The following is a 27928-nucleotide window of genomic DNA, read 5'->3' on the forward strand; positions in this document are numbered from 1 at the left end:
TCAGATTAGGTTTTGGCCTAAATACGTTAAGTTTATATAAAATATTTTGAACTTGGTTTGACCTATTAATTTGGTGTACTCTACATTATAGGTTTGGTCTTGTCTATATTTAAAAATCAAAATATATGACCTAGGCATATTAACATGTTTAAGCCTACGAATCTTTAATAATTATCAAAGATAATATATATATATATATATATATAAAATAAATTTTTATTAGTTAAATTTATATAAATAATTATTTATTTTATTTGAATTAAATTAAATAATACGATATACTGACGTATAGGTCAATATTTGTAAAAGGAAATGTTTTCTAAACAAGTTTTTTTTGAGGTCCAAGCCTATTTTATTTTACTAAATATATTAGCTAGGTCAAACCTAACCTACTTAGACCGAATTATAAACACTTAATAGACCATTTGATCCATTTAAATCCCTACATGGAAGTTATGTGTGAGGAAGAACTTGCAATTTGTGTGTTAACAGTATTGAGCTTGGAAAATTTCACACGGCAAAATAATGTATCGATTATGTATAAATTATAATCTGTATATATTTGTTAGTTGTGGTTATGATGACTGAAGTTACTGTTTAGACCTTATAATTACTTCTTCATGAATCATGATATTTTTAATTAATTATCATTTTTTCAAAAATATGCTTAGCGATATATTTTTATTTATTTTAAATAATTCATATTTCTATCATCGATTCATACTCTCAATCCAAAACATATAATTGAAAATATTATATTCAACTGTAAAATTATTATTATTATTGAGGTAAAAAGTTTTGGGCGACCTTTGGAGGATAGTAGCCTCATTAAACTATGATGAATATGTAAGTATTTTATTTGAAAATGGTAATTAGCGAAATGAATATAATGTTGATCATCTCAAAATAATTTACTTCTTAAGAATAGTATTGTAACCGAGGGCATATCAAACAAATGGCATAGCGTGTGCCGGAACAAAATTTTGACGTGCATAATCACACCAGATGTTTTATGTACTCTAAAATCAACGGCAAATTGAGAGTACTAACTTGGTTAGGATGGAGAAAAAAAGGTTATAGCGAATTGAGAAGCGGAGAAAGTTATATTTATTATTATTTTAGACTTATCACTCTTATTATTTGATTGGTTATTGTTATATCAATTTGAAATCAATAATAAAAAAATAGAAAGAAAAAAAAAACTATTGCTGATTTCGACTTTGATAAATAATTAGATAGTAAGGGTGGTACGTCTAAAATATAATAAATATAACCGCCCCAACTGAGAGGCTTGATAGTCCATTGTTCTTTATAAAACAAAGGGGTGGTGAAGGGAGGGCCCCAATTGGTAGAAAAAAACCCGCAACTTTTTTTCTTCCAGAAACTCTTAGTATTTAAAAAATACATTGAATTTCAATTATTTCGAGTTGAGTCGAGTGAACTTACTCAAAGGAACAATATTCTCTTAATGTCTGTTTTTTCGTTTTCACAATTAAGACTTCACTTAAATATAATCGAGTCCCTTATTACTCGAACTTTTTACATATTGATTTATAAAACAAACAAATAATAACATTTGTAGATAGATCAAAAAACTCAATTTTTGAGTTTGTTCTTTCCGGTTCAAAGGTTGAAGTGACAAAAATAATAGAACCCCGTATACCGAAGTGAAAAAGAATTGAAGTGAAAAAGAACCAATTTTAATTATTATTATTTTAACCTTGAATAAAATTCATTAAACCAGTAATGAAAAAGAATTGAAGTGAGTAAACATAAACAGAAAAACCAAAATCACTGGCTGCTTGTGGAAGCTTGTGAAGCTTCCAAAAAATAATCCATTTTCTTTATCACTGGCTGCTACACTAGTCCGGTGAACATTCTTTACCTCAGTTACTCTACCATCAGCCTCATTCATACTCTCATATCACATGAATACCGAACTAATTTGTTTCCAGCTGCAATAGTAGACTGAAGAATATCATCCTCTTTCTGCTGCTTCACTTTAAGTGATTTTTAGAATAAATTTCAGCCCAAACTTTATTGAAATCTGAACGACACCGACTCCATTCCTCCTGTTTCTGCTTCAGTCGAGTCAATATTACAGGGAGCGCACGAGTTGGGTTTTTACGCAATATGTCTATAACGTCAAGACCATGGTCACCATATAGACGTTCAATGCACCTTAAATTTTGAACAGTAAAGTAATCTTCAATACGGTTCAGAGTCTCCATATTGATCTTATTTTCATTCATGTTATTATATAATTCCTCTGCACGTTTAGCTGCAGAACTCACAGACTCTAATAACATGTCCAGCTCAAATCTGTCATCTTCACATCTGAACAAGCTCTCTTCGTACTGATTCCTGCACATATGTTCGGAAGAGTAATCCTCACTTCCTGAACTCACAGATACCCAGTGATCATTCAATACTTGAGCACCAAGCTCAGATCTCTGACTAGCTGTAGGAATTGGATAATCAGCAGGTAGAAGCCGGTAGCTGGGAGTGCAACGTTTACAGTCACTGAGGTCAAGTTCTTGAATGGATTTTCCCATGTACTCCTTCTCCCTGTATCTTTCCTTCTCTTTAGCTCCATCCATCTCACGCTTCTGCTCTTTGTCTTTGTCTTTGTCCTCCAACTTTGATGATCTTAGTGACTTTTTACTCATGACACCAGCAAGGAACCCATCAATATTTTCCAAACACTCCAGGAAATCATTGAATTCCACCATAAGATCAAGATGCTTTCCAAGTAAATCGGTTACCAAATTTTGCAATTCATTCCTTTTTATTATTTCACTGACGAAAAAATTATGAAGGCACTTCAAGAAAGCTTGGTAGTCATCAGCACTGTTCAACTTCTCCTTAACTTTCTCAAAGAAACTGAATGCTTGACTATACATGTTCTTTAAGGTATCCTTGTCTTCCTTAGAAGAAAAGTCTGAAGCCAACCCAAAACCTTCAGCTTTCTTGACAGATTTCTTTTTCTCATGAAAGCGCTGCAAGTTCAAATCCCTGCTGTTATTATTTTATATTGACAAAAATCTCACATGAGTCTTTACAATATTATTATTTTTTATTCTATAAATAATGTTCGCCCATCTAAATGTGACAACGCCTAACTCACCAGGTGTTGTAAGCGAGTTAGGTAACGTGACATTATGAACAAAAATTTACAAAATGTGACATTCAGATAATTTTTTACAAAAAATGTGGCACTTTAATCGTTGTCCATCAAAGAATCCTATAACAATTTCCATCTTAAAAACAAATCAAGAATTACAAGCCGTCTGTACTAAATAGGGAATGAAAGAAAGGGGCAAAAAAGTAGAATACATTCTTATATATTAAATTAAAGTTTATTCTCTTAAATGTAATGCCTATAATAGAGTAAACGCATATGATTTACTCTGCATCAGTATCCTTTCTATATATACTGCAAAAGACAACTCTGTGTTTTGTGATATAGTTTCTGAACTGTTAAGAGTTTGTTTCGTGCCAGCTCTGTTTCTGTTAGAAGTTAGATTTGCTGAGCTGGGGGGACACTGTAATCAGTTTAATCTTAAGTCAATAACACAGTTCTCACTCAGAAACTTTCTCTGATCTCTTCTCTCTTTCTTCTCCTCCTCCTCTCTCTCTCCCTCTCTCTCTCATACTTACATTTACTCAACAAACATAAAAACATACTAGAACAGACGAGACGTACAAAGAAAAAAAAACAGAACAAACTTAAAAAATAAAAATAAAAAATAAAAAAGGAACCTACTCAGTCACAAAATTATATTCTGTTATGTAAATAAGTTTACATTCACTCCAATTCCTTCTTATACTCAAACTAACTAGGTTGATTGAGAAAACTGCATTACACTCAACTAACAGAAAACAACTTTTTCGTCCTAAATAATCAGCAATAACTTTGGGGTAATAAGTTATAAGTCAGATTAGTTCTAGCAAACCCAACCCCATGAGCTAGGAAAATGAAAATGTAGAGAGAAAGAATCATCCAATAAAACCGTTAAAAAGGGGAGAAATGGATACCTCAAGAAATTGTTGAGCATTTATATGATCAGGTTCTCTCTCATCCTGATCACGATTAATCCTCATATCCTTACTCTCACGTTTCCTCCGCTTCTTGTGCATGTTCATCATTGTGTTGTCATCATCCATCTCAGGGTGTTCAACACTCAGATCACGCTCACGATCATGAGAAGGAAGCCTCTTTCGTCGATATACTTGCATTTGCCGCATCATGGGTGCCATAGAACTCCGCTCACTAAAGCGCTGCAATGAATTTCGAGCATCCGGAGCATGCTGTGTAGAAGGTGCTGCGAAACTATCTGGTAAGAATCTAGTGAACTCCTCAAGCAAATCTCGATGATCCTTAAACAGGGTAGCAACCTCACTATAAATTTCACCTATGTCCTTATGCTCTTTGCGGTACATATTGGAAATGTTCAAGAACGATTTGTAAACATGCTCATCACTTTGGAATCGTTTCTTTATCTTGTTCACAAAACTAATAGCTTCTTCAAATTCAACCGTTTTCTTTGGAGGAGCCTCATCCCTTACTCTCTTCATCTTTTATCGGTTCTCCAGATTTTCCTAGGAAAATTCGCTGGAAAACAAGTCGAGTAGATCGACAAGAGAAAGAAAAAAAAAGAGTGAAGTGTTTGATCGGACAGAACAACAAGGTAAACAAGAAAAACAACAAATAGGGTTTCTTCTTTCTCTGTCTCTCTCACGTTGTTGCGTTAGAACGATGGAAACTGAGGCGGTGGGAACCAATTAAAAGGCTAGATTTAGAATTTTATATGGGAAAAAAATTTAATTATTGCATTTTAATTAATTAATTATGCAATTTGGATTGTGATTTTTTTTTTGGAGGTTTGGATTGTGATTTGATAGAAGAAAATAAATAAAATTTGTGATATGTGATTTAATTTTTTACAGTTTTGGATTGTGAACCAATCTGCGTGTGTGATTTAATATAAAAAATTAATCAAGATTTGATGTGTGATTATATTTAAATTTTATTTTTATTTTTATTATAAAAAAATTTGGTTTGTTATTTAAATTAAAAGTAACAATTATTATTAATAAGGAAAATAAAATAAAGATTTGATTTGTGATTTAAACTCAAAAATCAATTTGAAAAATCTGTATTAATAAATGAAATAATTCAATAAATATTCTAAATCTCTAAGGAATAAGGATTACCTAATTTAAATTTAAATTATGTTTGTGAGAAATAAAATATATCAAATGAGATGTCATTGCGTAGATCTCGAAAAGTTATGTGGAATCAAAAAACAATTACCTGAATTGGATACCCGAGTCAAAAGTTATGGCCTTCAGAAGTTTTATGATTAAATTATTATTATTTTTTTATAAAAAATGACACGTGTCAACCTTAGGTGAGAGATGCCTAAATGAGGCGTCACATTGTAAAATAGATCCGTAATTATTTCCAAAACTGCCATAAATGCGTAATATTTAATTAAAATGCAATAATTAAATTTTTTTGCCAATTTTATATATCTCAAAGATATGAATTAGTATTATTATATCTCCTTGGAGTGATGGATCAATCAACAAATTAATGACTCTACTAATTTAATTTAATATATTATTTAAAAGTAATATATTTAAAATCAAATTAAATCTAATCATGCCAATTATTAAAAAAACTTTAAAATATATCTTGTTTTTAAAATAAAATAAAATAAAAACATAAATGAAATGATAATTAAAATTCATAAAATTTATACTTAATATATTTTAATTTTATTTATCCTGATATGATAAGCATAGGTTGTGTCAAAATTTCTATATAAATACATAAAATACAAAATTTAAAAGTACACAATACGATAAAGTTTTGTTTCAAAATTTAAAAGTACATAATACAAAATTTAAAAGCACAAATTCTTTTAGTTTTAAAATAATCATTGTTTAAAGATTTGTACAAAAATTAAATAATTCATTAAATTCTTTACGATTTAATGAAAATATAAGTTTATTTGATTATATTACACCTTCACTCTATTAAATCATTCTTATTCCAATAAGTAGAAATAAAAAAATAAAGTAGAGCTAAGGAAATAATATTTTTTTTTTAAAGTGACAAATAATTTAGAATAAATTATAACTTTTTAAATACAATTAGATACATAAAATGTGCCTATCATAGTAGAAAGCAAGTTAAATTCAACACCATATTATTTAAGTGGAAAGTGTTTGTCATTTTAAATGACATAAAGTTATGTCATTTGTAACGCCCGGTCGCTTCAAGAATCAATGACTATCCCCACATACTAACACGAGACTTTTCAGTGTGCTTTTTCCTCACTCGCACACTTCCCGGGAAAACTTCCTAGGAGGTCACTCATCCCATAATTGCTCCTAGTCAAGCACACCTAACTGTGGAGTTCTTCCGATCCGGGCTACCGAAAAGCAGATGCATCTTGTTAGTATAGGTAGTACCAATTGATTCTTATAAGCTATTCTCAAACTGTGCAGTCTCATACCTGCACAGTCTTTGGAATTCTTCTCTTTCGGGTGTCGATTCGATTCATTCATGCATGTAACCCCACGCTGGAAGCCTGTCAGGAGCCGCTCCTTGTCCGTGCCCCTTTGCACCGGCGATTACTCCCTGCCCTCGTCAGCGCTCTAGATGTTACATCATTTTAATAGAGAGATTCACACAAGAAATTATTTTTTATTTAAAATTTAAATTAAAAAAATCACTCACTTTCTCTCCCATGATTTTCATTTCTTATCTCTATATCTCTCCTAAAATAATATAACTTATGTCATTTAAAATGACAAACATCAAACTCATTATTTAAACATGGTCCTATCACTTAATTTGTTTTTAGCTTTTTTTTTTTTAAGAAAAAACCCAAGCAAGACCTGATTATCAAACTTGTGCAGGACAACAAATTAGACATGATTAGTTATCAAACTTCAAGACCTAATACGTCAAATGCTTTGACGGGATTAGCCAAAAAAATTAAGTCCATGTTTTTTAATAAATTAATTACGCATTTATTACAGTTTTGGAAATAATTATATATTTATTGTACAATATAACGACCAATTTGGGCGTCACTCAAGACGCCTAAATTGGGCGTCACTCAAGAGGCAATCATACTTAATTTAGGCGTCATTTATCAGATATTGACACGTGTCATATTTTTTTTCCAAAAAAATAATAATTTAATCATAAAACTTCTGAAGGCCGTAACTTTTGACTCGGGTATCCAAATCAGGTAATTCTTTTTTTAATTCCTCATAACTTTTCGAGATCTACGCAATGAGATCTCATTTGACATATTTTATTTCTCACAAACACAATTTAAATTTGCAAGAATAATATTATAAGAAACGTTAAACCCGGAAGCCTCTGAGTTCTGGATTTGTGATTTAATATAAATAAATAAATAAAATTTTGATTTGTGATTTAATTTTTTTTTAATAATATTTTTTTATTATAACAAAAATTTGGTTTGTGATTTAAATTAAAAATTAAAATTAAAATTATTATTAATAAGGAAAACAAAATAAAGATTTGATTTGTGACTTAAACTAAAAAATCATTTTGAAAAATCTGTAGAAATAAAGGAAATAATTAAATAAATATTCTAAATCTCTAAGGAAGAAGAATATTATTTTTGAAATTAATGATTAATGCTATAAGCTTCTAAGTTATTATTTATGGTCTGAAATTAATTATGGCTTATGAATTTTTTTCAAAAATAAAATTACCTAAATTAGGCGTGATTGCCTCTTGATTGAAACCCAATTTAGACGTCATTGGTGACGTGTCAGGTGTTGACACGTGTCACATTTTTAAACTCAGAAGCCTCTGTGTTTTGGGTTTGTGATTTAATATAAAAAATAAATCAAGATTTGATGTGTGATTTAAATTAAAAAATAACAATTATTATTAATAAGGAAAACAAAATAAAGATTTGATTTGTGATTTAAACTCAAAAATCAATTTGAAAAATCTGTATTAATAAAGGAAATAATTAAATAAATATTCTAAATCTCTAAGGAAGAAGGATTACCTGATTTAAATTTAAATTATGTTTGTGAGAAATAAAATATGTCAAATAAGATGTTATTGCGTCGATCTCGAAAATTTATGTGGAATCAAAAAAAGAATTACCCGATTTGGATACCCGAGTAAAAAATTATGGCCTTCAGAAGTTTTATGATTAAATTATATTTTTTTGAAAAAAAATATGACACATGTCAACACCTGATGAGTGACGCCTAAATTAGGCGTGATTGCCTCTTGAGTGCGAGTTGGCTCCCTCCGGTATCCCCACGAGCTTCGACTCTTTGAGCCGGCTATGGGACTAATCCGGAGTGCGGGGGAACAGTGACCTTACACAAATTTCTGATATTCTTCTTGACTTTCTCCCTAATTTGTTCCCTAATTTCTATCTTAGGAATTTCCTTCATCCAATACCTGACTTTGTTTTTTCTTGAATTTCCTTTATTTGATTTCTCTTAATTCATATCAGGAATTTTTAAAAAATAAAATAATATATACTTGATAAATGGGTGTTCCCATTCCTTGATTCCAATTTAAATTCACAATAATAATAAAAGTGCTCTGTTTCACTTCTATGAGAATAAATGATTGTTTGGATGAGTTTTCAAAAAAAATATTTTTATATTTTATTTATTTTAGAAGTACTTTTTATAAAAGTTAAAGTTATTTAGATTTTTAAAAAATATTTAGTTTTTGAAAAAATATTTGTGTTTTAACTTATGTTATTTTTAGAAGCTAAAATTTTCATTTTAAAAAAAAGATTTTTAACTTTTTTTTATGACTTTTACTCTTTTTAAAAGTAGACGTCCAAACATATTTCTCCCATACATGTTTTTTTTTCCTGAAGTAAAACAACTTTTGAAGAGAGAAAAAGCCATCCAAAGAGGCTCTAATAATTTTTTAATGACATGGAAGAAAATGAGAAAAAAAGATTAAAAAAAAGATGATGCTAATTTTTTTAATTTTTTATTTCTATTATTTTAGTTCCTTTATTTTTTTTTCTCTTCAGTCAATTGATAAAAGATTTGAAACTTTAAAAACTTTCTTCCCTTTTCTCCCCTCAATCCAAAGATAAGGTTAAATTATAGAGAATCATCCCATTCTTCTAATAAAAACAAAAAGAGAATTATCTCGTATTTTAATTAAAATATATCATTTGTCCTCTCTTTATTGACAAAACTATTTATGTCTAAAAGGACATAATTTACGTCCTTTAAAAGGACACACTAAATCCCTCTCTTTTTTCCTGATTTGATCGGAATACTTTGAGCCATGAGAGTAAAAATGAGGGCAAAAATTCATGAATCAATTTTATTAGTAAATTATGTTTAAGATATATCCATGAAATTTTTATTCTTATTTTACCATAATACATAGTTGACTCAAAGCGAAAGTAGAGTAAACACTTATACCTCGATACCGGAGTTGTTAAATTGAGTCATGACTTATCAATTAATCTGGTTTAAGTTACCAAAATTCAATCCATATTAATTTACTTTTCTCTCAACTTGTAATGAGCTAACCAGAAACTTTGGGTTTAAACATTTTTAAATTCACAATTTTCATGAATTACTAATTGTTTTGATTATATTTATAAAAATTATGAATTCAGTTTGGTGATTGGTTATGTTTTGATGATTTTTACTACAATCTAGAATTAATTTATTATGATTACATATTTTTCTATTCTTTTAACTAATAATAAACAAATTTGTTTAACATTAATTTCAATCTAGCATTTTATGAGCCAATCCTAATCATCATGACTCATGAGAGATCTAAATAATAAATTACCTGTTATCAAAAAAAAAAAAAAAAAATTACCCTCTTCGTTAAAAAAATATTCCAAAGCATATGCACCTTTTCTTTCTTTTTCCGAGCATATGATTCACTAGGGGTGTTCGCGGTCTGGATTGGATCGATTTTGGAAGCAAAATTCATCCGATCCAATCCCTTCGTTTTGATCATATAATCATCCCTTCGGTTTTGATTTGTTTTCAAATCTGATCCGATCCGATCCAATCCAATTTTTTTCGGTTTGGATTGAATTATCTAATGTTTCCTTTTTCAACTATACCTTCTTCCTAAATATGTTCCTACCTATTATCTAGATTACCCCTTAAACTCACCTTAACAGATAAAGAATCTCAACTTTTATAGCCTTTCAAAATCTATCCCCGGTAGTTAAGATTCGCCTCTTCTAAACACAAGTAGCTGTACTTTTTTTTCCTTTTTTTTTCAGTGAAAATAAGCAAGCAGCTGTCAACTCCATTTTCAAAGTAAATGCCATTGCTATATATAATTGACTCAAGGTCAAACTCCTCGCTACCATCTGTACAAAAAAGTATGTCTTGAAATACAAATTGCCAACACTAAATAAGTACACATGCAGCGCGTTATGGGAGGGATAACATACGCTTATGCACTCATGGTTTCAGATTAAAATCTTCCAAAAAAACATATGAGTAGGGTCAAGTTTTCACTGAAGTGAAATCATAGCATTCTATTTATCATGCTCCAGCAAGAGCAAAAACATGCAGTGACACACTAATATCAAATTCACAGGTTCTGTACAACTAGCTGAGTTTTCTCAGTAATCATTATTTAGAGGAAAAAAATGTAAACCACTTTTGCCAACTGTAGAATGTGTTGGGCAAAGTATACTATAAAACCCCAGCTAAAGCAGCAGAGATAGTGGTTTATGGGGTGTCAACCTGTCAGTAGGTCAAAATGCTTTACAGAGGTTAGCCCTCATGTTAGATAAACCTTGCTGATGAATTGGAACTGCCCACAACTTGCTCCTCTTTGGTTCAGATATCCTTACATGTGAAATTGCATTGGCAAGTGCATCAATCCACACACAAACATTATGATATTCTGAATTGCAACTTTCAGATGATGAAGAAAGGCTTGAAACCTCATCAAGGAACCCATCATCCATCCTGTTTCTTCCTAACCTAGGTTCAGGTGCAGCAACAAAGTTGTGGCAAGCAGCTCCATTTTGGTGCTTCAACTTTGATTCAACGGGCAGGATCTTCAATGTACGTTCTGTGTAGTAAGATATCCATGGATGTCCTGAAATTGAACCACATAATATTAATTTAACATGCAAACAATCGAACAGTTCTTAAAACTTAAAAGTACTGTCATTTTATTTCCTGTTTAAAAACATTAGGGAGAAAAAGATAGCCTCAACTACATAGAAGAACACATAGTAAAAACTAACAAAAGTATGTGAGAATTAACAGATTCCCACCACTGTTATCCCAACCAAAACAAGGCAATCCTTCTAATTATTAAGAATTCATGTGAAAGGCAAAGATACTTTTCAACAAAACTTGGAAATTTCTAATTTTAATTATTTCAAGATTAAAAAACAAAAAATCAGACCAAATACAACTAGTCTTTGGTGTATTCATCATTGAGGAAGAGAGATAAAGCACGCTACAAAACATTAATAATCTACCATAAACTTACTAAGTACTTCATCAGCTGTTATCCTTGCTGAAATATCCCTTGTCAGCATTCTCCCAACAAGATCTCGTGCAGGTTTAGATATTGATTCCCACATCCCGGTTTGGAACTCTAGCTTGGAATTCTTAATAGCCTCAAAAACTGCTTCTTGTGAATCCCCTTTAAATGGAAGAACACCAATCAACAGAGCATGCAGGAGCACTCCAGCACTCCATATATCCGCCTTTTCTGAGTATCTACCCAACAACACTTCTGGTGCAACATATGCAGGGCTCCCAACCAAACCCGTCAAGTTCTGACCTGCAATGCAAATTTCTAGACAATGAGGCTATGCATAAATTACTCATGTATGCATGTATGTATCTTTTACTTATGTGTGTGTATTTATATATATGTCAATTGAATTACTGATATTTTTAAATGCTTAAAAATTAAACAAAGTGACCTTAGAGTATGAATGGTTAGCTTCAAACTATTATAAGCATTTTCTCTAGGACCTCTTATTCTTAGACCGCTAGCAAATTTAATTGAATACTGAACATAGTAAACTTAAGGGAGATGACCATCTGAACTCTCCAATTTTTACTCCTATGTACAGGGTAACATTAGTAAAGTACAATTCAGTTGAAAGCTCATCATGATGAACTTCTTCAAACTTGCCTAGACATTTTTTATTAACAGAATGACTAGGATGGAATTTTACACAAGGCAGGTTGTGTAAGGATTCTATTCATAGAAGTTAGCACATATATATACCATAGGATAACAAAAAAAGAAGATCATCCAAACAGGTTTAACATATTACCCTTAGAAATTCTCATGGCCAGGCCAAAATCAGCAAGCTTTATTTTCCCCCCGAAGCAGTAAGCAGAATATTCTCAGGCTTGATATCTCTGTGCACAACTCCCATATCATGACAATACTTGATGACCAACATCACTTCCTTAAGTATATTAGCAGCCCGCTGTTCAGAACAAGGGCCCTCCCTAAACATCTGGTCGACAAGTTTTCCCCCAGAGCACAATTCCATCACCAGATGAGAGCAATCAGCTTCCTCATACACTGCCAGCAGAGTCACAACCCCAGGATGCCCAGACAAGTGCTGCATTATCTCCACCTCCCTGTAAACAGTCTCATCCCCCTTCTTCAGAGTCTTACACGCATACTCCGCGCCGCCAACAAGAGACCTACACAACGAAACAGATCCATACTTTCCTTGCCCGATCCTCACCCCAGTAACATAATCATCTTCAATCTTGTTCTTCCTCCCCATCTGGGTAGCCACGTCAATGCAACCTATCTTCCTCTTTAGGCCTCTTCCCGCGGTCATCAGAGACAATGTCCCACAAGGAGGAGCAGTGGCAAAACCCGCCACCCTACTCTTGTAGGAACCAGCTGAGTCTATCTTAGTATTTTCTCTACACCTCTTCTTCAACCTCGAACAATCTTCCATCGAATAATGGGTCTCAAAATTGGACGACGGAGACCCATGATTGGATCTCAAAATGTCAGTCAATTTCGAGGACTCGTCACACTCACTTCCTTTCCTTTTCATCCTCATAGCATCTATCAGTAAAGTACCAACGCAACACCAATCTTTGTGTTGATCACGTGTGCAAAATCCGATTTTTGCCGCAAGACACAATTCTGCAGTCAAAATAGAGAAAGATCAGTCAACGAATTCTAGTCAGATTGATCATGAATGAACGCAAAACCACAAGGAAAGCATCCAAACACAAATATTAAACTTCAAGAAAGTAAATCGAACCCCGAAGCTTTCTCGCAACGTAATGGCGCCAAAAAGCGCCATCACATCACGAGACCCCTGCAAGACAAGAAAAGAAGATGCCAGAACATAGAAAGAAAAAGAAACAAACCTTCGCAATCCCAGCCAATGATCCTGTAATGCGTTGCGGAGAGTATAAGCAATGAGAAAAAAGTCACAAATTGGGAAACTATTACGACGTAGTTTCTCAATCAGGGACTGAAACCCTAAAAATCTGCTATCAAAGTTTTAGGGGAATACGCGAACGACAAGCACAGAAAAAAGAAAGAAAGAAGACGGGTACTCTCTGAGAGTCACACTCTTTTTGCTTAGCTAACGTTGTTTCCTTTAATATAATATAGGATGTTCCAGTTTATGTTCTCCTGCGTGCGTCACTATTTCAAGGGGTGTATTTGATTACGATTTTAAAAAATTTCCTCAATCAGTGGAATAAAAAAATCAACAGGGTCAAATTAGGTAAGAAAAATAATGAACTAGTAAGAAAAAAAAATGAATATCGTCAAATTATATAAGAAAAAGCATTGAACGTGTATAAAGTAGGAACTGTTTTAAAAAACTAATGAATAACTTTAATTTGGATTTTGAAATGGTAATGCAAATATTGAATTCTGGAAATTATTGGTATTTATTCCCTTCTTTATATTGTTCAATACCAGATTAATTACCATTTAATAGTCATCATATTAACGAAATTGGACTTTTTTCCTTACACACGTTTCTCATTTTCATCATATTAATTACCATTCAATAGTCAACAAATTTCACATAAATGTTTGACTTTTTTGCAATTTATGCTTTTTTTAAAATAGAAATCGCAACTAACGTATAGTGAAAAATATTTTTTTCCTTAAAAATGCAGTTTTTGAAAGAAAAAAAAATTCAAACAAGTCCTTAATTTTCACCTCTGCTATTTTTTAAATTGTTGAAAAGTTAAAAAAAAATAAAAAAGATAAAAAGCTTTTTTTGTAATATTGCTCTTAACTTTGATCCAATCTGATACGCCAATCCCATGGGAATAACAAATTGGATTTTTTCCTTACACACATTTCTCATTTTCATCATATTAATTACCGTTCAATATTGTCATCATATTAACATTGAACATGCATAAAGTAGGAGTTGTTATAAAATACTAATGAATAACTTTAACTTGGATTTTGAAATGGTAATTCAAATTTGAATTCTGAAAATCATTGGTATTTATTCTCCCTTTATGATTGGTCAATACCAGGTTAATTACCATTCAATATTGTCATCATATTAACGAGACTGGACTTTTTTCCTTACATAATTTTCTGATATTCTTCTTGACTTTCTCCCTAATTTGTTCCCTAATTTCTATTTAATTTCTATCTTAGGAATTTCCTTCATCCAATACCTCACTTTGTTTTTCTTGAATTTCCTTTATTTGATTAATCTTAATTCATATCAGGAATTTTTTAAAAATAAAATAATATATACTTGATAATGGGTGTTTCCATTCCTTCACAATAATAATAAAAGTGCTCTGTTTCACTTCAACGGAAATAAGTGTTTATTTGGATGAGTTTTGAAAAAAAATAAAAATTATACCTTACTTATTTTAGAAGTGCTTTTTATAAAAGTTAAAGTTATTTAAATTTTTAAAAAATATTTAGTTTTTGAAAAAATATTTGACTTATGTTATTTTTAGAAGTTAAAATTTTCAGTTTAAAAAAATAAATAGATTTTTGACTTTTTTTTATGACTTTTGCTTTTTTTAAAAGCATGCGTCCAAACATATTTTTTCATACATGCTTTTTTTTTCTGAAGAAAGACAACTTTTTGAGAGAGAAAAATCCATCCAAACGGCCCTAATAAATTTTTAATGACATGGAAGAAAATGAGAGAAAAGATTAAGAAAGAGATGACGCTAATTTTTTTTAATTTTTGATTTCTATTATTGTAGTTGCTTTATTTTTCTTCTCTTCAGTCAATTGAGAAAAGATTTGAAACTTTAAAAACTTTTTTCCATTTTCTCCTCTCAATCCAAAGATGAGGTTAAGGCATGACAACTATATATTAGCATATGATATTAAAAAATAAAATGGTCAAGGGAATGAGAAAAAAAAATGTGAATTGTGAAGACGATTGAAAAATAATAGTTAAAACTATATATTAGCAATTGTCGTAAAAAAAACTATATAATAAAATATTATAAATTTTTATATAATTTTTTAAATATAAAATTTAGTATTTCGGTTAAAATCTATTGTCATTTGCAATTTTATACAGTTGATGAAATCTATAAACAAAAGTAAAGAAATAGATTTTTATTGTGTTATCAAACGTAATTTTGATTATCGGAATAAAAAAAATGTGTTATCAAACGTAATTCTGATTCTCGGAATAAAAATAAAATATGTTAACAAACGTAATTCTGATTCTCAGAATTGTTCCAAGGCACAGAAATAGAAAAGAATCATTCCTTTTCAGAAACAATGCCAGGAATCAGAATGATTGTCATGCGCAGCCTAATTGTCGTTGATTATATATCAGAGCAAACATACAAAAATGCACTAACTTTTTCGATAAACATTTCAAACATAAAATTTCACTTTCCTCCCACAACATAATAAGTAATGAACCAAACATTATTCTAATTGATCTCAGAATATGTTTTTAAATGAATAATATAAATCATCATATATTATATTATTAAAAAATAAAAGGTATGTGTAATTATGATAAATGTTTGACATGTCAAATTTTTTGCCCCAACTAAAGTTAAATTCTGGCTCCGCCATTGTGTGGAGCCATTCTTTTGGACGTTAGACGATTTGTTTTTTTTGTTTTCTTGCCCATCAGTGGCGGAACCACATTATGCTTAGGTAGGGTCGGAGCCCCAGCTACATTTCAGTAAATTTTATTTATTATATATAATTATATAAGTAACTGTAATTTTTGCTTTTTTTATAATAGAAATCTAAAATAACTTATAGTGAAAAATATATCTTTTTACTTATAAAATGCAATTTTTGAAAAAAAAATTCATTCAAACGGGTCGTTAATCTTCACCTCTGCTATTTTTAAAATTTTTGAAAAGTTAAAAAATAAAGAAAGAAAGATAAAAAGTTTTTTTTTAATATTGCTCTTAACTTTGATCAATCTGATACCGCCAATCCCATGGGAATAACAAATTACATGTTATGGAATAAAAAAATCAACAGGGTCAAATTAGGTAAGAAAAATAATGAACTAGTAAGAAAAAAAAATGAATATCGTCAAATTATATAAGAAAAAGCATTGAACGTGTATAAAGTAGGAACTGTTTTAAAAAACTAATGAATAACTTTAATTTGGATTTCGAAATGGTAATCCAAATATTGAATTCTGGAAATTATTGGTATTTATTCCCTTCTTTATATTGTTCAATATCAGATTAATTACCATTTAATAGTCATCATATTAACGAAATTGGACTTTTTTCCTTACACACGTTTCTCATTTTCATCATATTAATTACCATTCAATATTGTCATCATATTAACATTGAACATGTATAAAGTAGGAGTTGTTATAAAATACTAATGAATAACTTTAACTTGGATTTTGAAATGGTAATTCAAATTTGAAATCTGAAAATCATTGGTATTTATTCCCCCTTTATGATTGGTCAATACCAGGTTAATTACCATTCAATATTGTCATCATATTGGACTTTTTTCCTTACACAAATTTCTGATATTCTTCTTGACTTTCTCCCTAATTTGTTCCCTAATTTCTATCTTAGGAATTTCCTTCATCCAATACCTGACTTTGTTTTTTCTTGAATTTCCTTTATTTGATTTCTCTTAATTCATATCAGGAATTTTTAAAAAATAAAATAATATATACTTGATAAATGGGTGTTCCCATTCCTTGATTCCAATTTAAATTCACAATAATAATAAAAGTGCTCTGTTTCACTTCTATGAGAATAAGTGATTGTTTGGATGAGTTTTCAAAAAAAATATTTTTATATTTTATTTATTTTAGAAGTACTTTTTATAAAAGTTAATGTTATTTAGATTTTTAAAAAATATTTAGTTTTTGAAAAAATATTTGTGTTTTAACTTATGTTATTTTTAGAAGCTAAAATTTTCATTTAAAAAAAAAAGATTTTTAACTTTTTTTTATGACTTTTACTCTTTTTAAAAGTAGACGTCCAAACATATTTCTCCCATACATGCTTTTTTTTTCCTGAAGTAAAACAACTTTTGAAGAGAGAAAAACCCATCTAAAGAGGCCCTAATAATTTTTTAATGACATGGAAGAAAATGAGAGAAAAGATTAAAAAAAAAAGATGACGCTAATTTTTTTAATTTTTTATTTCTATTATTTTAGTTCCTTTATTTTTTTTTCTCTTCAGTCAATTGATAAAAGATTTGAAACTTTAAAAACTTTCTTCCCTTGTCTCCCCTCAATCCAAATATAAGGTTAAATTATAGAGAATCATCCCATTCTTCTAATAAAAACAAAAAGAGAATTATCTCGTATTTTAATTAAAATATATCATTTGTCCTCTCTTTATTGACAAAACTATTTATGTCTAAAAGGACATATTTACGTCCTTTAAAAGGACACACTAAATCCCTCTCTTTTTTCCTGATTTGATCGGAATACTTTGAGCCATGAGAGTAAAAATGAGGGCAAAAATTCATGAATCAATTTTATCACTTTTAAGATATATCCATGAAATTTTTATTCTTATTTTACCACAATACATAGTTGACTCAAAGCGAAAGGAGGGTAAACACTTATACCTCGATACCGGAGTTGTTAAATTGATACCGGAGTTGTTAAATTGAGTCATGACTTATCAATTAATCTGGTTTAAGTTACCAAAATTCAATCCATATTAATTTACTTTTCTCTCAACTTGTAATGAGCTAACCAGAAACTTTGGGTTTAAACTTTTTTAAATTCACAATTTTCATGAATTACTAATTGTTTTGATTATATTTATAAAAATTATTAATTCAGTTTGGTGATTGGTTATGTTTTGATGATTTTTACTACAATCTAGAATTAATTTATTATGATTACATATTTTTCTATTCTTTTAACTAATAATAAACAAATTTGTTTAACATTAATTTCAATCTAGCATTTTATGAGCCAATCCTAATCATCATGACTCATGAGAGATCTAAATAATAAATTACCTCCTTCGTTAAAAAAATATTCCAAAGCATATGCACATTTTCTTTCTTTTTCCGAGCATATGATTCACTAGGGGTGTTCGCGGTCTGGATTGGATCGATTTTGGAAGCAAAATTCATCCGATCCAATCCCTTCGGTTTAATCATATAATCATGCATTCGGTTTTAATTTGTTTTCAAATCCGATCCGATCTGATCCGATCCAATCCAATTTTTTTCGGTTTGGATTGAATTATCTAATGTTTCCTTTTTCAGCTATACCCTCTTCCTAAATATGTTCCTACCTATTATCTCGATTACCCCTTAACCTCACCTTAACAGATAAATAATCTAAATTTTATAGCCTTTCAAAATCTATCCCCTGGTAGTTAAGATTCGCCTCTTCTAAACACAAGTAGAAGTACTTTTTTTTCCTTTTTTTTTCAGTGAAAATAAGCAAGCAGCTGTCAACTCCATTTTCAAAGTAAACGCCATTGCTATATATAATTGACTCAAGGTCAAACTCCTCGCTACCATCTGTACAAAAAAGTATGTCTTGAAATACAAATTGCCAACACTAAATAAGTACACATGCAGCGTTATGGGAGGGATAACATACGCTTATGCACTCATGGTTTCGGATTAAAATCTTCCAAAAAAACATATGAGTAGGTCAAGTTTTCACTGAAGTGAAATCATAGCATTCTATTTATCATGCTCCAGCAAGAGCAAAAACATGCAGTGACACACTAATATCATATTCACAGGTTCTGTACAACTAGCTGAGTTTTCTCAGTAATCATTATTTAGAGGAAAAAAATGTAATCCACTTTTGCCAACTGTAGAATGTGTTGGGCAAAGTATACTATAAAACCCCAGCTAAAGCAGCAGAGATAGTGGTTTATGGGGTGTCAACCTGTCAGTAGGTCAAAATGCTTTACAGAGGTTAGCCCTCATGTTATATAAACCTTGTTGATGAATTGGAACTGCCCACAACTTGCTCTTCTTTGGTTCAGATATCCTTACATGTGAAATTGCATTGGCAAGTGCATCAATCCACACACAAACATCATGATATTCTGAATTGCAACTTTCAGATGATGAAGAAAGGCTTGAAACCTCATTAAGGAACCCATCATCCATCCTGTTTCTTCCTAACCTAGGTTCAGGTGCAGCAACAAAGTTGTGGCAAGCAGCTCCATTTTGGTGCTTCAACTTTGATTCAACGGGCAGGATCTTCAATGTACGTTCTGTGTAGAAAGATATCCATGGATGTCCTGAAATTGAACCACATAATATTAATTTAACATGCAAACAATCGAACAGTTCTTAAAACTTAAAAGTACTGTCATTTTATTTCCTGTTTAAAAACATTAGGGAGAAAAAGAGAGCCTCAACCACATAGAAGAACACATAATAAAAACTAACAAAAGTATGTGAGAATTAACAGATTCCCACCACTGTTATCCCAACCAAAACAAGGCAATCCTTCTAATTATTAAGAATTCATGTGAAAGGCAAAGATATTTTTCAACAAAACTTGGAAATTTCTAATTTTAATTATTTCAAGATTAAAAAACAAAAAATCAGACCAAATACAACTAGTCTTTGGTGTATTCATCATTGAGGAAGAGAGATAAAGCACGCTACAAAACATTAATAATCTACCATAAACTTACTAAGTACTTCATCAGCTGTTATCCTTGCTGAAATATCCCTTGTCAGCATTCTCCCAACAAGATCTCGTGCAGGTTTAGATATTGATTCCCACATCCCGGTTTGGAACTCTAGCTTGGAATTCTTAATAGCCTCAAAAACTGCTTCTTGTGAATCCCCTTTAAATGGAAGAACACCAACCAACAGAGCATGCAGGAGCACTCCAGCACTCCATATATCCGCCTTTTCTGAGTATCTACCCAACAACACTTCTGGTGCAACATATGCAGGGCTCCCAGCCAAACCCGTCAAGTTCTGACCTGCAATGCAAATTTCTAGACAATGAGGCTATGCATAAATTACTCATGTATGCATGTATGTATCTTTTACTTATGTGTGTGTATTTATATATATGTCAATTGAATTACTGATATTTTTAAATGCTTAAAAATTAAACAAAGTGACCTTAGAGTATGAATGGTTAGCTTCAAACTATTATAAGCATTTTCTCTAGGACCTCTTATTCTTAGACCGCTAGCAAATTTAATTGAATACTGAACATAGTAAACTTAAGGGAGATGACCATTTGAACTCTCCAATTTTTACTCCTATGTACAGGGTAACATTAGTAAAGTACAATTCAGTTGAAAGCTCATCATGATGAACTTCTTCAAACTTGCCTAGACATTTTTTATTAACAGAATGACTAGGATGGAATTTTACACAAGGAAGGTTGTGTAAGGATTCTATTCATAGAAGTTAGCACATATATATACCATAGGATAACAAAAAAAGAAGATCATCCAAACAGGTTTAACATATTACCCTTAGAAATTCTCATGGCCAGGCCAAAATCAGCAAGCTTTATTTCCCCCGAAGCAGTAAGCAGAATATTCTCAGGCTTGATATCTCTGTGCACAACTCCCATATCATGACAATACTTGATGACCAACATCACTTCCTTAAGTATATTAGCAGCCCGCTGTTCAGAACAAGGGCCCTCCCTAAACATCTGGTCGACAAGTCTTCCCCCAGAGCACAATTCCATCACCAGATGAGAGCAATCAGCTTCCTCATACACTGCCAGCAGAGTCACAACCCCAGGATGCCCAGACAAGTGCTGCATTATCTCCACCTCCCTGTAAACAGTCTCATCCCCCTTCTTCAGAGTCTTACACGCATACTCCGCGCCGCCAACAAGAGACCTACACAACGAAACAGATCCATACTTTCCTTGCCCGATCCTCACCCCAGTAACATAATCATCTTCAATCTTGTTCTTCCTCCCCATCTGGGTAGCCACGTCAATGCAACCTATCTTCCTCTTTAGGCCTCTTCCCGCGGTCATCAGAGACAATGTCCCACAAGGAAGAGCAGTGGCAAAACCCGCCACCCTACTCTTGTAGGAACCAGCTGAGTCTATCTTAAATAGAAATTAAGACTACCACTCGTCAGATTAGGTTTTGGCCTAAATACGTTAAGTTTATATAAAATATTTTGAACTTGGTTTGACCTATTAATTTGGTGTACTCTACATTATAGGTTTGGTCTTGTCTATATTTAAAAATCAAAATATATGACCTAGGCATATTAACATGTTTAAGCCTACGAATCTTTAATAATTATCAAAGTTAATATATATATATATATATATATATATATATATATAAAATAAATTTTTATTAGTTAAATTTATATAAATAATTATTTATTTTATTTGAATTAAATTAAATAATACGATATACTGACGTATAGGTCAATATTTGTAAAAGGAAATGTTTTCTAAACAAGTTTTTTTTGAGGTCCAAGCCTATTTTATTTTACTAAATATATTAGCTAGGTCAAACCTAACCTACTTAGACCGAATTATAAACACTTAATAGACCATTTGATCCATTTAAATCCCTACATGGAAGTTATGTGTGAGGAAGAACTTGCAATTTGTGTGTTAACAGTATTGAGCTTGGAAAATTTCACACGGCAAAATAATGTATCGATTATGTATAAATTATAATCTGTATATATTTGTTAGTTGTGGTTATGATGACTGAAGTTACTGTTTAGACCTTATAATTACTTCTTCATGAATCATGATATTTTTAATTAATTATCATTTTTTCAAAAATATGCTTAGCGATATATTTTTATTTATTTTAAATAATTCATATTTCTATCATCGATTCATACTCTCAATCCAAAACATATAATTGAAAATATTATATTCAACTGTAAAATTATTATTATTATTGAGGTAAAAAGTTTTGGGCGACCTTTGGAGGATAGTAGCCTCATTAAACTATGATGAATATGTAAGTATTTTATTTGAAAATGGTAATTAGCGAAATGAATATAATGTTGATCATCTCAAAATAATTTACTTCTTAAGAATAGTATTGTAACCGAGGGCATATCAAACAAATGGCATAGCGTGTGCCGGAACAAAATTTTGACGTGCATAATCACACCAGATGTTTTATGTACTCTAAAATCAACGGCAAATTGAGAGTACTAACTTGGTTAGGATGGAGAAAAAAAGGTTATAGCGAATTGAGAAGCGGAGAAAGTTATATTTATTATTATTTTAGACTTATCACTCTTATTATTTGATTGGTTATTGTTATATCAATTTGAAATCAATAATAAAAAAATAGAAAGAAAAAAAAAACTATTGCTGATTTCGACTTTGATAAATAATTAGATAGTAAGGGTGGTACGTCTAAAATATAATAAATATAACCGCCCCAACTGAGAGGCTTGATAGTCCATTGTTCTTTATAAAACAAAGGGGTGGTGAAGGGAGGGCCCCAATTGGTAGAAAAAAACCCGCAACTTTTTTTCTTCCAGAAACTCTTAGTATTTAAAAAATACATTGAATTTCAATTATTTCGAGTTGAGTCGAGTGAACTTACTCAAAGGAACAATATTCTCTTAATGTCTGTTTTTTCGTTTTCACAATTAAGACTTCACTTAAATATAATCGAGTCCCTTATTACTCGAACTTTTTACATATTGATTTATAAAACAAACAAATAATAACATTTGTAGATAGATCAAAAAACTCAATTTTTGAGTTTGTTCTTTCCGGTTCAAAGGTTGAAGTGACAAAAATAATAGAACCCCGTATACCGAAGTGAAAAAGAATTGAAGTGAAAAAGAACCAATTTTAATTATTATTATTTTAACCTTGAATAAAATTCATTAAACCAGTAATGAAAAAGAATTGAAGTGAGTAAACATAAACAGAAAAACCAAAATCACTGGCTGCTTGTGGAAGCTTGTGAAGCTTCCAAAAAATAATCCATTTTCTTTATCACTGGCTGCTACACTAGTCCGGTGAACATTCTTTACCTCAGTTACTCTACCATCAGCCTCATTCATACTCTCATATCACATGAATACCGAACTAATTTGTTTCCAGCTGCAATAGTAGACTGAAGAATATCATCCTCTTTCTGCTGCTTCACTTTAAGTGATTTTTAGAATAAATTTCAGCCCAAACTTTATTGAAATCTGAACGACACCGACTCCATTCCTCCTGTTTCTGCTTCAGTCGAGTCAATATTACAGGGAGCGCACGAGTTGGGTTTTTACGCAATATGTCTATAACGTCAAGACCATGGTCACCATATAGACGTTCAATGCACCTTAAATTTTGAACAGTAAAGTAATCTTCAATACGGTTCAGAGTCTCCATATTGATCTTATTTTCATTCATGTTATTATATAATTCCTCTGCACGTTTAGCTGCAGAACTCACAGACTCTAATAACATGTCCAGCTCAAATCTGTCATCTTCACATCTGAACAAGCTCTCTTCGTACTGATTCCTGCACATATGTTCGGAAGAGTAATCCTCACTTCCTGAACTCACAGATACCCAGTGATCATTCAATACTTGAGCACCAAGCTCAGATCTCTGACTAGCTGTAGGAATTGGATAATCAGCAGGTAGAAGCCGGTAGCTGGGAGTGCAACGTTTACAGTCACTGAGGTCAAGTTCTTGAATGGATTTTCCCATGTACTCCTTCTCCCTGTATCTTTCCTTCTCTTTAGCTCCATCCATCTCACGCTTCTGCTCTTTGTCTTTGTCTTTGTCCTCCAACTTTGATGATCTTAGTGACTTTTTACTCATGACACCAGCAAGGAACCCATCAATATTTTCCAAACACTCCAGGAAATCATTGAATTCCACCATAAGATCAAGATGCTTTCCAAGTAAATCGGTTACCAAATTTTGCAATTCATTCCTTTTTATTATTTCACTGACGAAAAAATTATGAAGGCACTTCAAGAAAGCTTGGTAGTCATCAGCACTGTTCAACTTCTCCTTAACTTTCTCAAAGAAACTGAATGCTTGACTATACATGTTCTTTAAGGTATCCTTGTCTCTTAGAAGAAAAGTCTGAAGCCAACCCAAAACCTTCAGCTTTCTTGACAGATTTCTTTTTCTCATGAAAGCGCTGCAAGTTCAAATCCCTGCTGTTATTATTTTATATTGACAAAAATCTCACATGAGTCTTTACAATATTATTATTTTTTATTCTATAAATAATGTTCGCCCATCTAAATGTGACAACGCCTAACTCACCAGGTATTGTAAGCGAGTTAGGTAACGTGACATTATGAACAAAAATTTACAAAATGTGACATTCAGATAATTTTTTACAAAAAATGTGGCACTTTAATCGTTGTCCATCAAAGAATCCTATAACAATTTCCATCTTAAAAACAAATCAAGAATTACAAGCCGTCTGTACTAAATAGGGAATGAAAGAAAGGGGCAAAAAAGTAGAATACATTCTTATATATTAAATTAAAGTTTATTCTCTTAAATGTAATGCCTATAATAGAGTAAACGCATATGATTTACTCTGCATCAGTATCCTTACATACTAGAACAGACGAAACGTACAAAGAAAAAAAAAACAGAACAAACTTAAAAAATAAAAATAAAAAATAAAAAAGGAACCTACTCAGTCACAAAATTATATTCTGTTATGTAAATAAGTTTACATTCACTCCAATTCCTTCTTATACTCAAACTAACTAGGTTGATTGAGAAAACTGCATTACACTCAACTAACAGAAAACAACATTTTCGTCCTAAATAATCAGCAATAACTTTGGGGTAATAAGTTATGAGTCAGATTAGTTCTAGCAAACCCAACCCCATGAGCTAGGAAAATGAAAATGTAGAGAGAAAGAATCATCCAATAAAACCGTTAAAAAGGGGAGAAATGGATACCTCAAGAAATTGTTGAGCATTTATATGATCAGGTTCTCTCTCATCCTGATCACGATTAATCCTCATATCCTTACTCTCACGTTTCCTCCGCTTCTTGTGCATGTTCATCATTGTGTTGTCATCATCCATCTCAGGGTGTTCAACACTCAGATCACGCTCACGATCATGAGAAGGAAGCCTCTTTCGTCGATATACTTGCATTTGCCGCATCATGGGTGCCATAGAACTCCGCTCACTAAAGCGCTGCAATGAATTTCGAGCATCCGGAGCATGCTGTGTAGAAGGTGCTGCGAAACTATCTGGTAAGAATCTAGTGAACTCCTCAAGCAAATCTCGATGATCCTTAAACAGGGTAGCAACCTCACTATAAATTTCACCTATGTCCTTATGCTCTTTGCGGTACATATTGGAAATGTTCAAGAACGATTTGTAAACATGCTCATCACTTTGGAATCGTTTCTTTATCTTGTTCACAAAACTAATAGCTTCTTCAAATTCAACCGTTTTCTTTGGAGGAGCCTCATCCCTTACTCTCTTCATCTTTTATCGGTTCTCCAGATTTTCCTAGGAAAATTCGCTGGAAAACAAGTCGAGTAGATCGACAAGAGAAAGAAAAAAAAAAGAGTGAAGTGTTTGATCGGACAGAACAACAAGGTAAACAAGAAAAACAACAAATAGGGTTTCTTCTTTCTCTGTCTCTCTCACGTTGTTGCGTTAGAACGATGGAAACTGAGGCGGTGGGAACCAATTAAAAGGCTAGATTTAGAATTTTATATGGGAAAAAAATTTAATTATTGCATTTTAATTAATTAATTATGCAATTTGGATTGTGATTTTTTTTTTGGAGGTTTGGATTGTGATTTGATAGAAGAAAATAAATAAAATTTGTGATATGTGATTTAATTTTTTACAGTTTTGGATTGTGAACCAATCTGCGTGTGTGATTTAATATAAAAAATTAATCAAGATTTGATGTGTGATTATATTTAAATTTTATTTTTATTTTTATTATTAAAAAAAATTTGGTTTGTTATTTAAATTAAAAGTAACAATTATTATTAATAAGGAAAATAAAATAAAGATTTGATTTGTGATTTAAACTCAAAAATCAATTTGAAAAATCTGTATTAATAAATGAAATAATTCAATAAATATTCTGAATCTCTAAGGAATAAGGATTACCTAATTTAAATTTAAATTATGTATATTTTAATTTTATTTATCCTGATATGATAAGCATAGGTTGTGTCAAAATTTCTATATAAATACATAAAATACAAAATTTAAAAGTACACAATACGATAAAGTTTTGTTTCAAAATTTAAAAGTACATAATACAAAATTTAAAAGCACAAATTCTTTTAAGATTTGTACAAAAATTAAATAATTCATTAAATTCTTTACGATTTAATGAAAATATAAGTTTATTTGATTATATTACACCTTCACTCTATTAAATCATTCTTATTCCAATAAGTAGAAATAAAAAAATAAAGTAGAGCTAAGAAAATAATATATTTTTTTTTAAAGTGACAAATAATTTAGAATAAATTATAACTTTTTAAATACAATTAGATACATAAAATGTGCCTATCATAGTAGAAAGCAAGTTAAATTCAACACCATATTATTTAAGTGGAAAGTGTTTGTCATTTTAAATGACATAAAGTTATGTCATTTGTAACGCCCGGTCGCTTCAAGAATCAATGACTATCCCCACATACTAACACGAGACTTTTCAGTGTGCTTTTTCCTCACTCGCACACTTCCCGGGAAAACTTCCTAGGAGGTCACTCATCCCATAATTGCTCCTAGTCAAGCACACCTAACAGATGCATCTTGTTAGTATAGGTAGTACCAATTGATTCTTATAAGCTATTCTCAAACTGTGCAGTCTCATACCTGCACAGTCTTTGGAATTCTTCTCTTTCGGGTGTCGATTCGATTCATTCATGCATGTAACCCCACGCTGGAAGCCTGTCAGGAGTCGCTCCTTGTCCGTGCCCCTTTGCACCGGCGATTACTCCCTGCCCTCGTCAGCGCTCTAGATGTTACATCATTTTAATAGAGAGATTCACACAAGAAATTATTTTTTATTTAAAATTTAAATTAAAAAAATCACTCACTTTCTCTCCCATGATTTTCATTTCTTATCTCTATATCTCTCCTAAAATAATATAACTTATGTCATTTAAAATGACAAACATCAAACTCATTATTTAAACATGGTCCTATCACTTAATTTGTTTTTAGCTTTTTTTTTTTTTAAGAAAAAACCCAAGCAAGACCTGATTATCAAACTTGTGCAGGACAACAAATTAGACATGATTAGTTATCAAACTTCAAGACCTAATACGTCAAATGCTTTGACGGGATTAGCCAAAAAAATTAAGTCCATGTTTTTTAATAAATTAATTACGCATTTATTACAGTTTTGGAAATAATTATATATTTATTGTACAATATAACGACCAATTTGGGCGTCACTCAAGACGCCTAAATTGGGCGTCACTCAAGAGGCAATCATACTTAATTTAGGCGTCATTTATCAGATATTGACA

The 27928-nt window shown here is 31.2% G+C and overlaps 2 protein-coding genes and 2 pseudogenes across 2 annotated transcripts; all 4 read right to left on the reverse strand.

Moving 5' to 3' along the window:
• Positions 1-1064: 1064 nt before the first annotated feature.
• Positions 1065-4578, reverse strand: LOC133317304 (paired amphipathic helix protein Sin3-like 2). The gene is made up of 2 exons (XM_061519168.1): positions 4066-4578; positions 1065-3029 (listed from the first exon to the last, which is right to left on the reverse strand). The coding sequence occupies exons 1-2, from the start codon at positions 4576-4578 to the stop codon at positions 1998-2000; spliced, it is 1545 nt and encodes a 514-aa protein (XP_061375152.1). The 3' UTR covers positions 1065-1997.
• Positions 4579-10729: 6151 nt separating this feature from the next.
• On the reverse strand, positions 10730-13103 carry LOC133317310 (serine/threonine-protein kinase PEPKR2-like; annotated as a pseudogene).
• Positions 13104-19231: 6128 nt separating this feature from the next.
• LOC133317305 (serine/threonine-protein kinase PEPKR2-like) lies at positions 19232-23500 on the reverse strand. The gene is made up of 4 exons (XM_061519169.1): positions 23372-23500; positions 20948-21545; positions 20146-20442; positions 19232-19743 (listed from the first exon to the last, which is right to left on the reverse strand). Exons 1-4 carry the CDS (start codon positions 23498-23500, stop codon positions 19394-19396), a joined length of 1374 nt encoding a protein of 457 aa, XP_061375153.1. The 3' UTR covers positions 19232-19393.
• LOC133317306 (paired amphipathic helix protein Sin3-like 2) lies at positions 22650-25907 on the reverse strand (annotated as a pseudogene).
• Positions 25908-27928: the final 2021 nt, after the last annotated feature.

The sequence above is a fragment of the Gastrolobium bilobum genome, unplaced genomic scaffold (assembly GCF_033153095.1).
Source record: "Gastrolobium bilobum isolate Gb01-03AN ecotype WA unplaced genomic scaffold, APGP_CSIRO_Gbil_v1 utg41773, whole genome shotgun sequence".
Lineage (NCBI taxonomy): Eukaryota > Viridiplantae > Streptophyta > Magnoliopsida > Fabales > Fabaceae > Gastrolobium > Gastrolobium bilobum.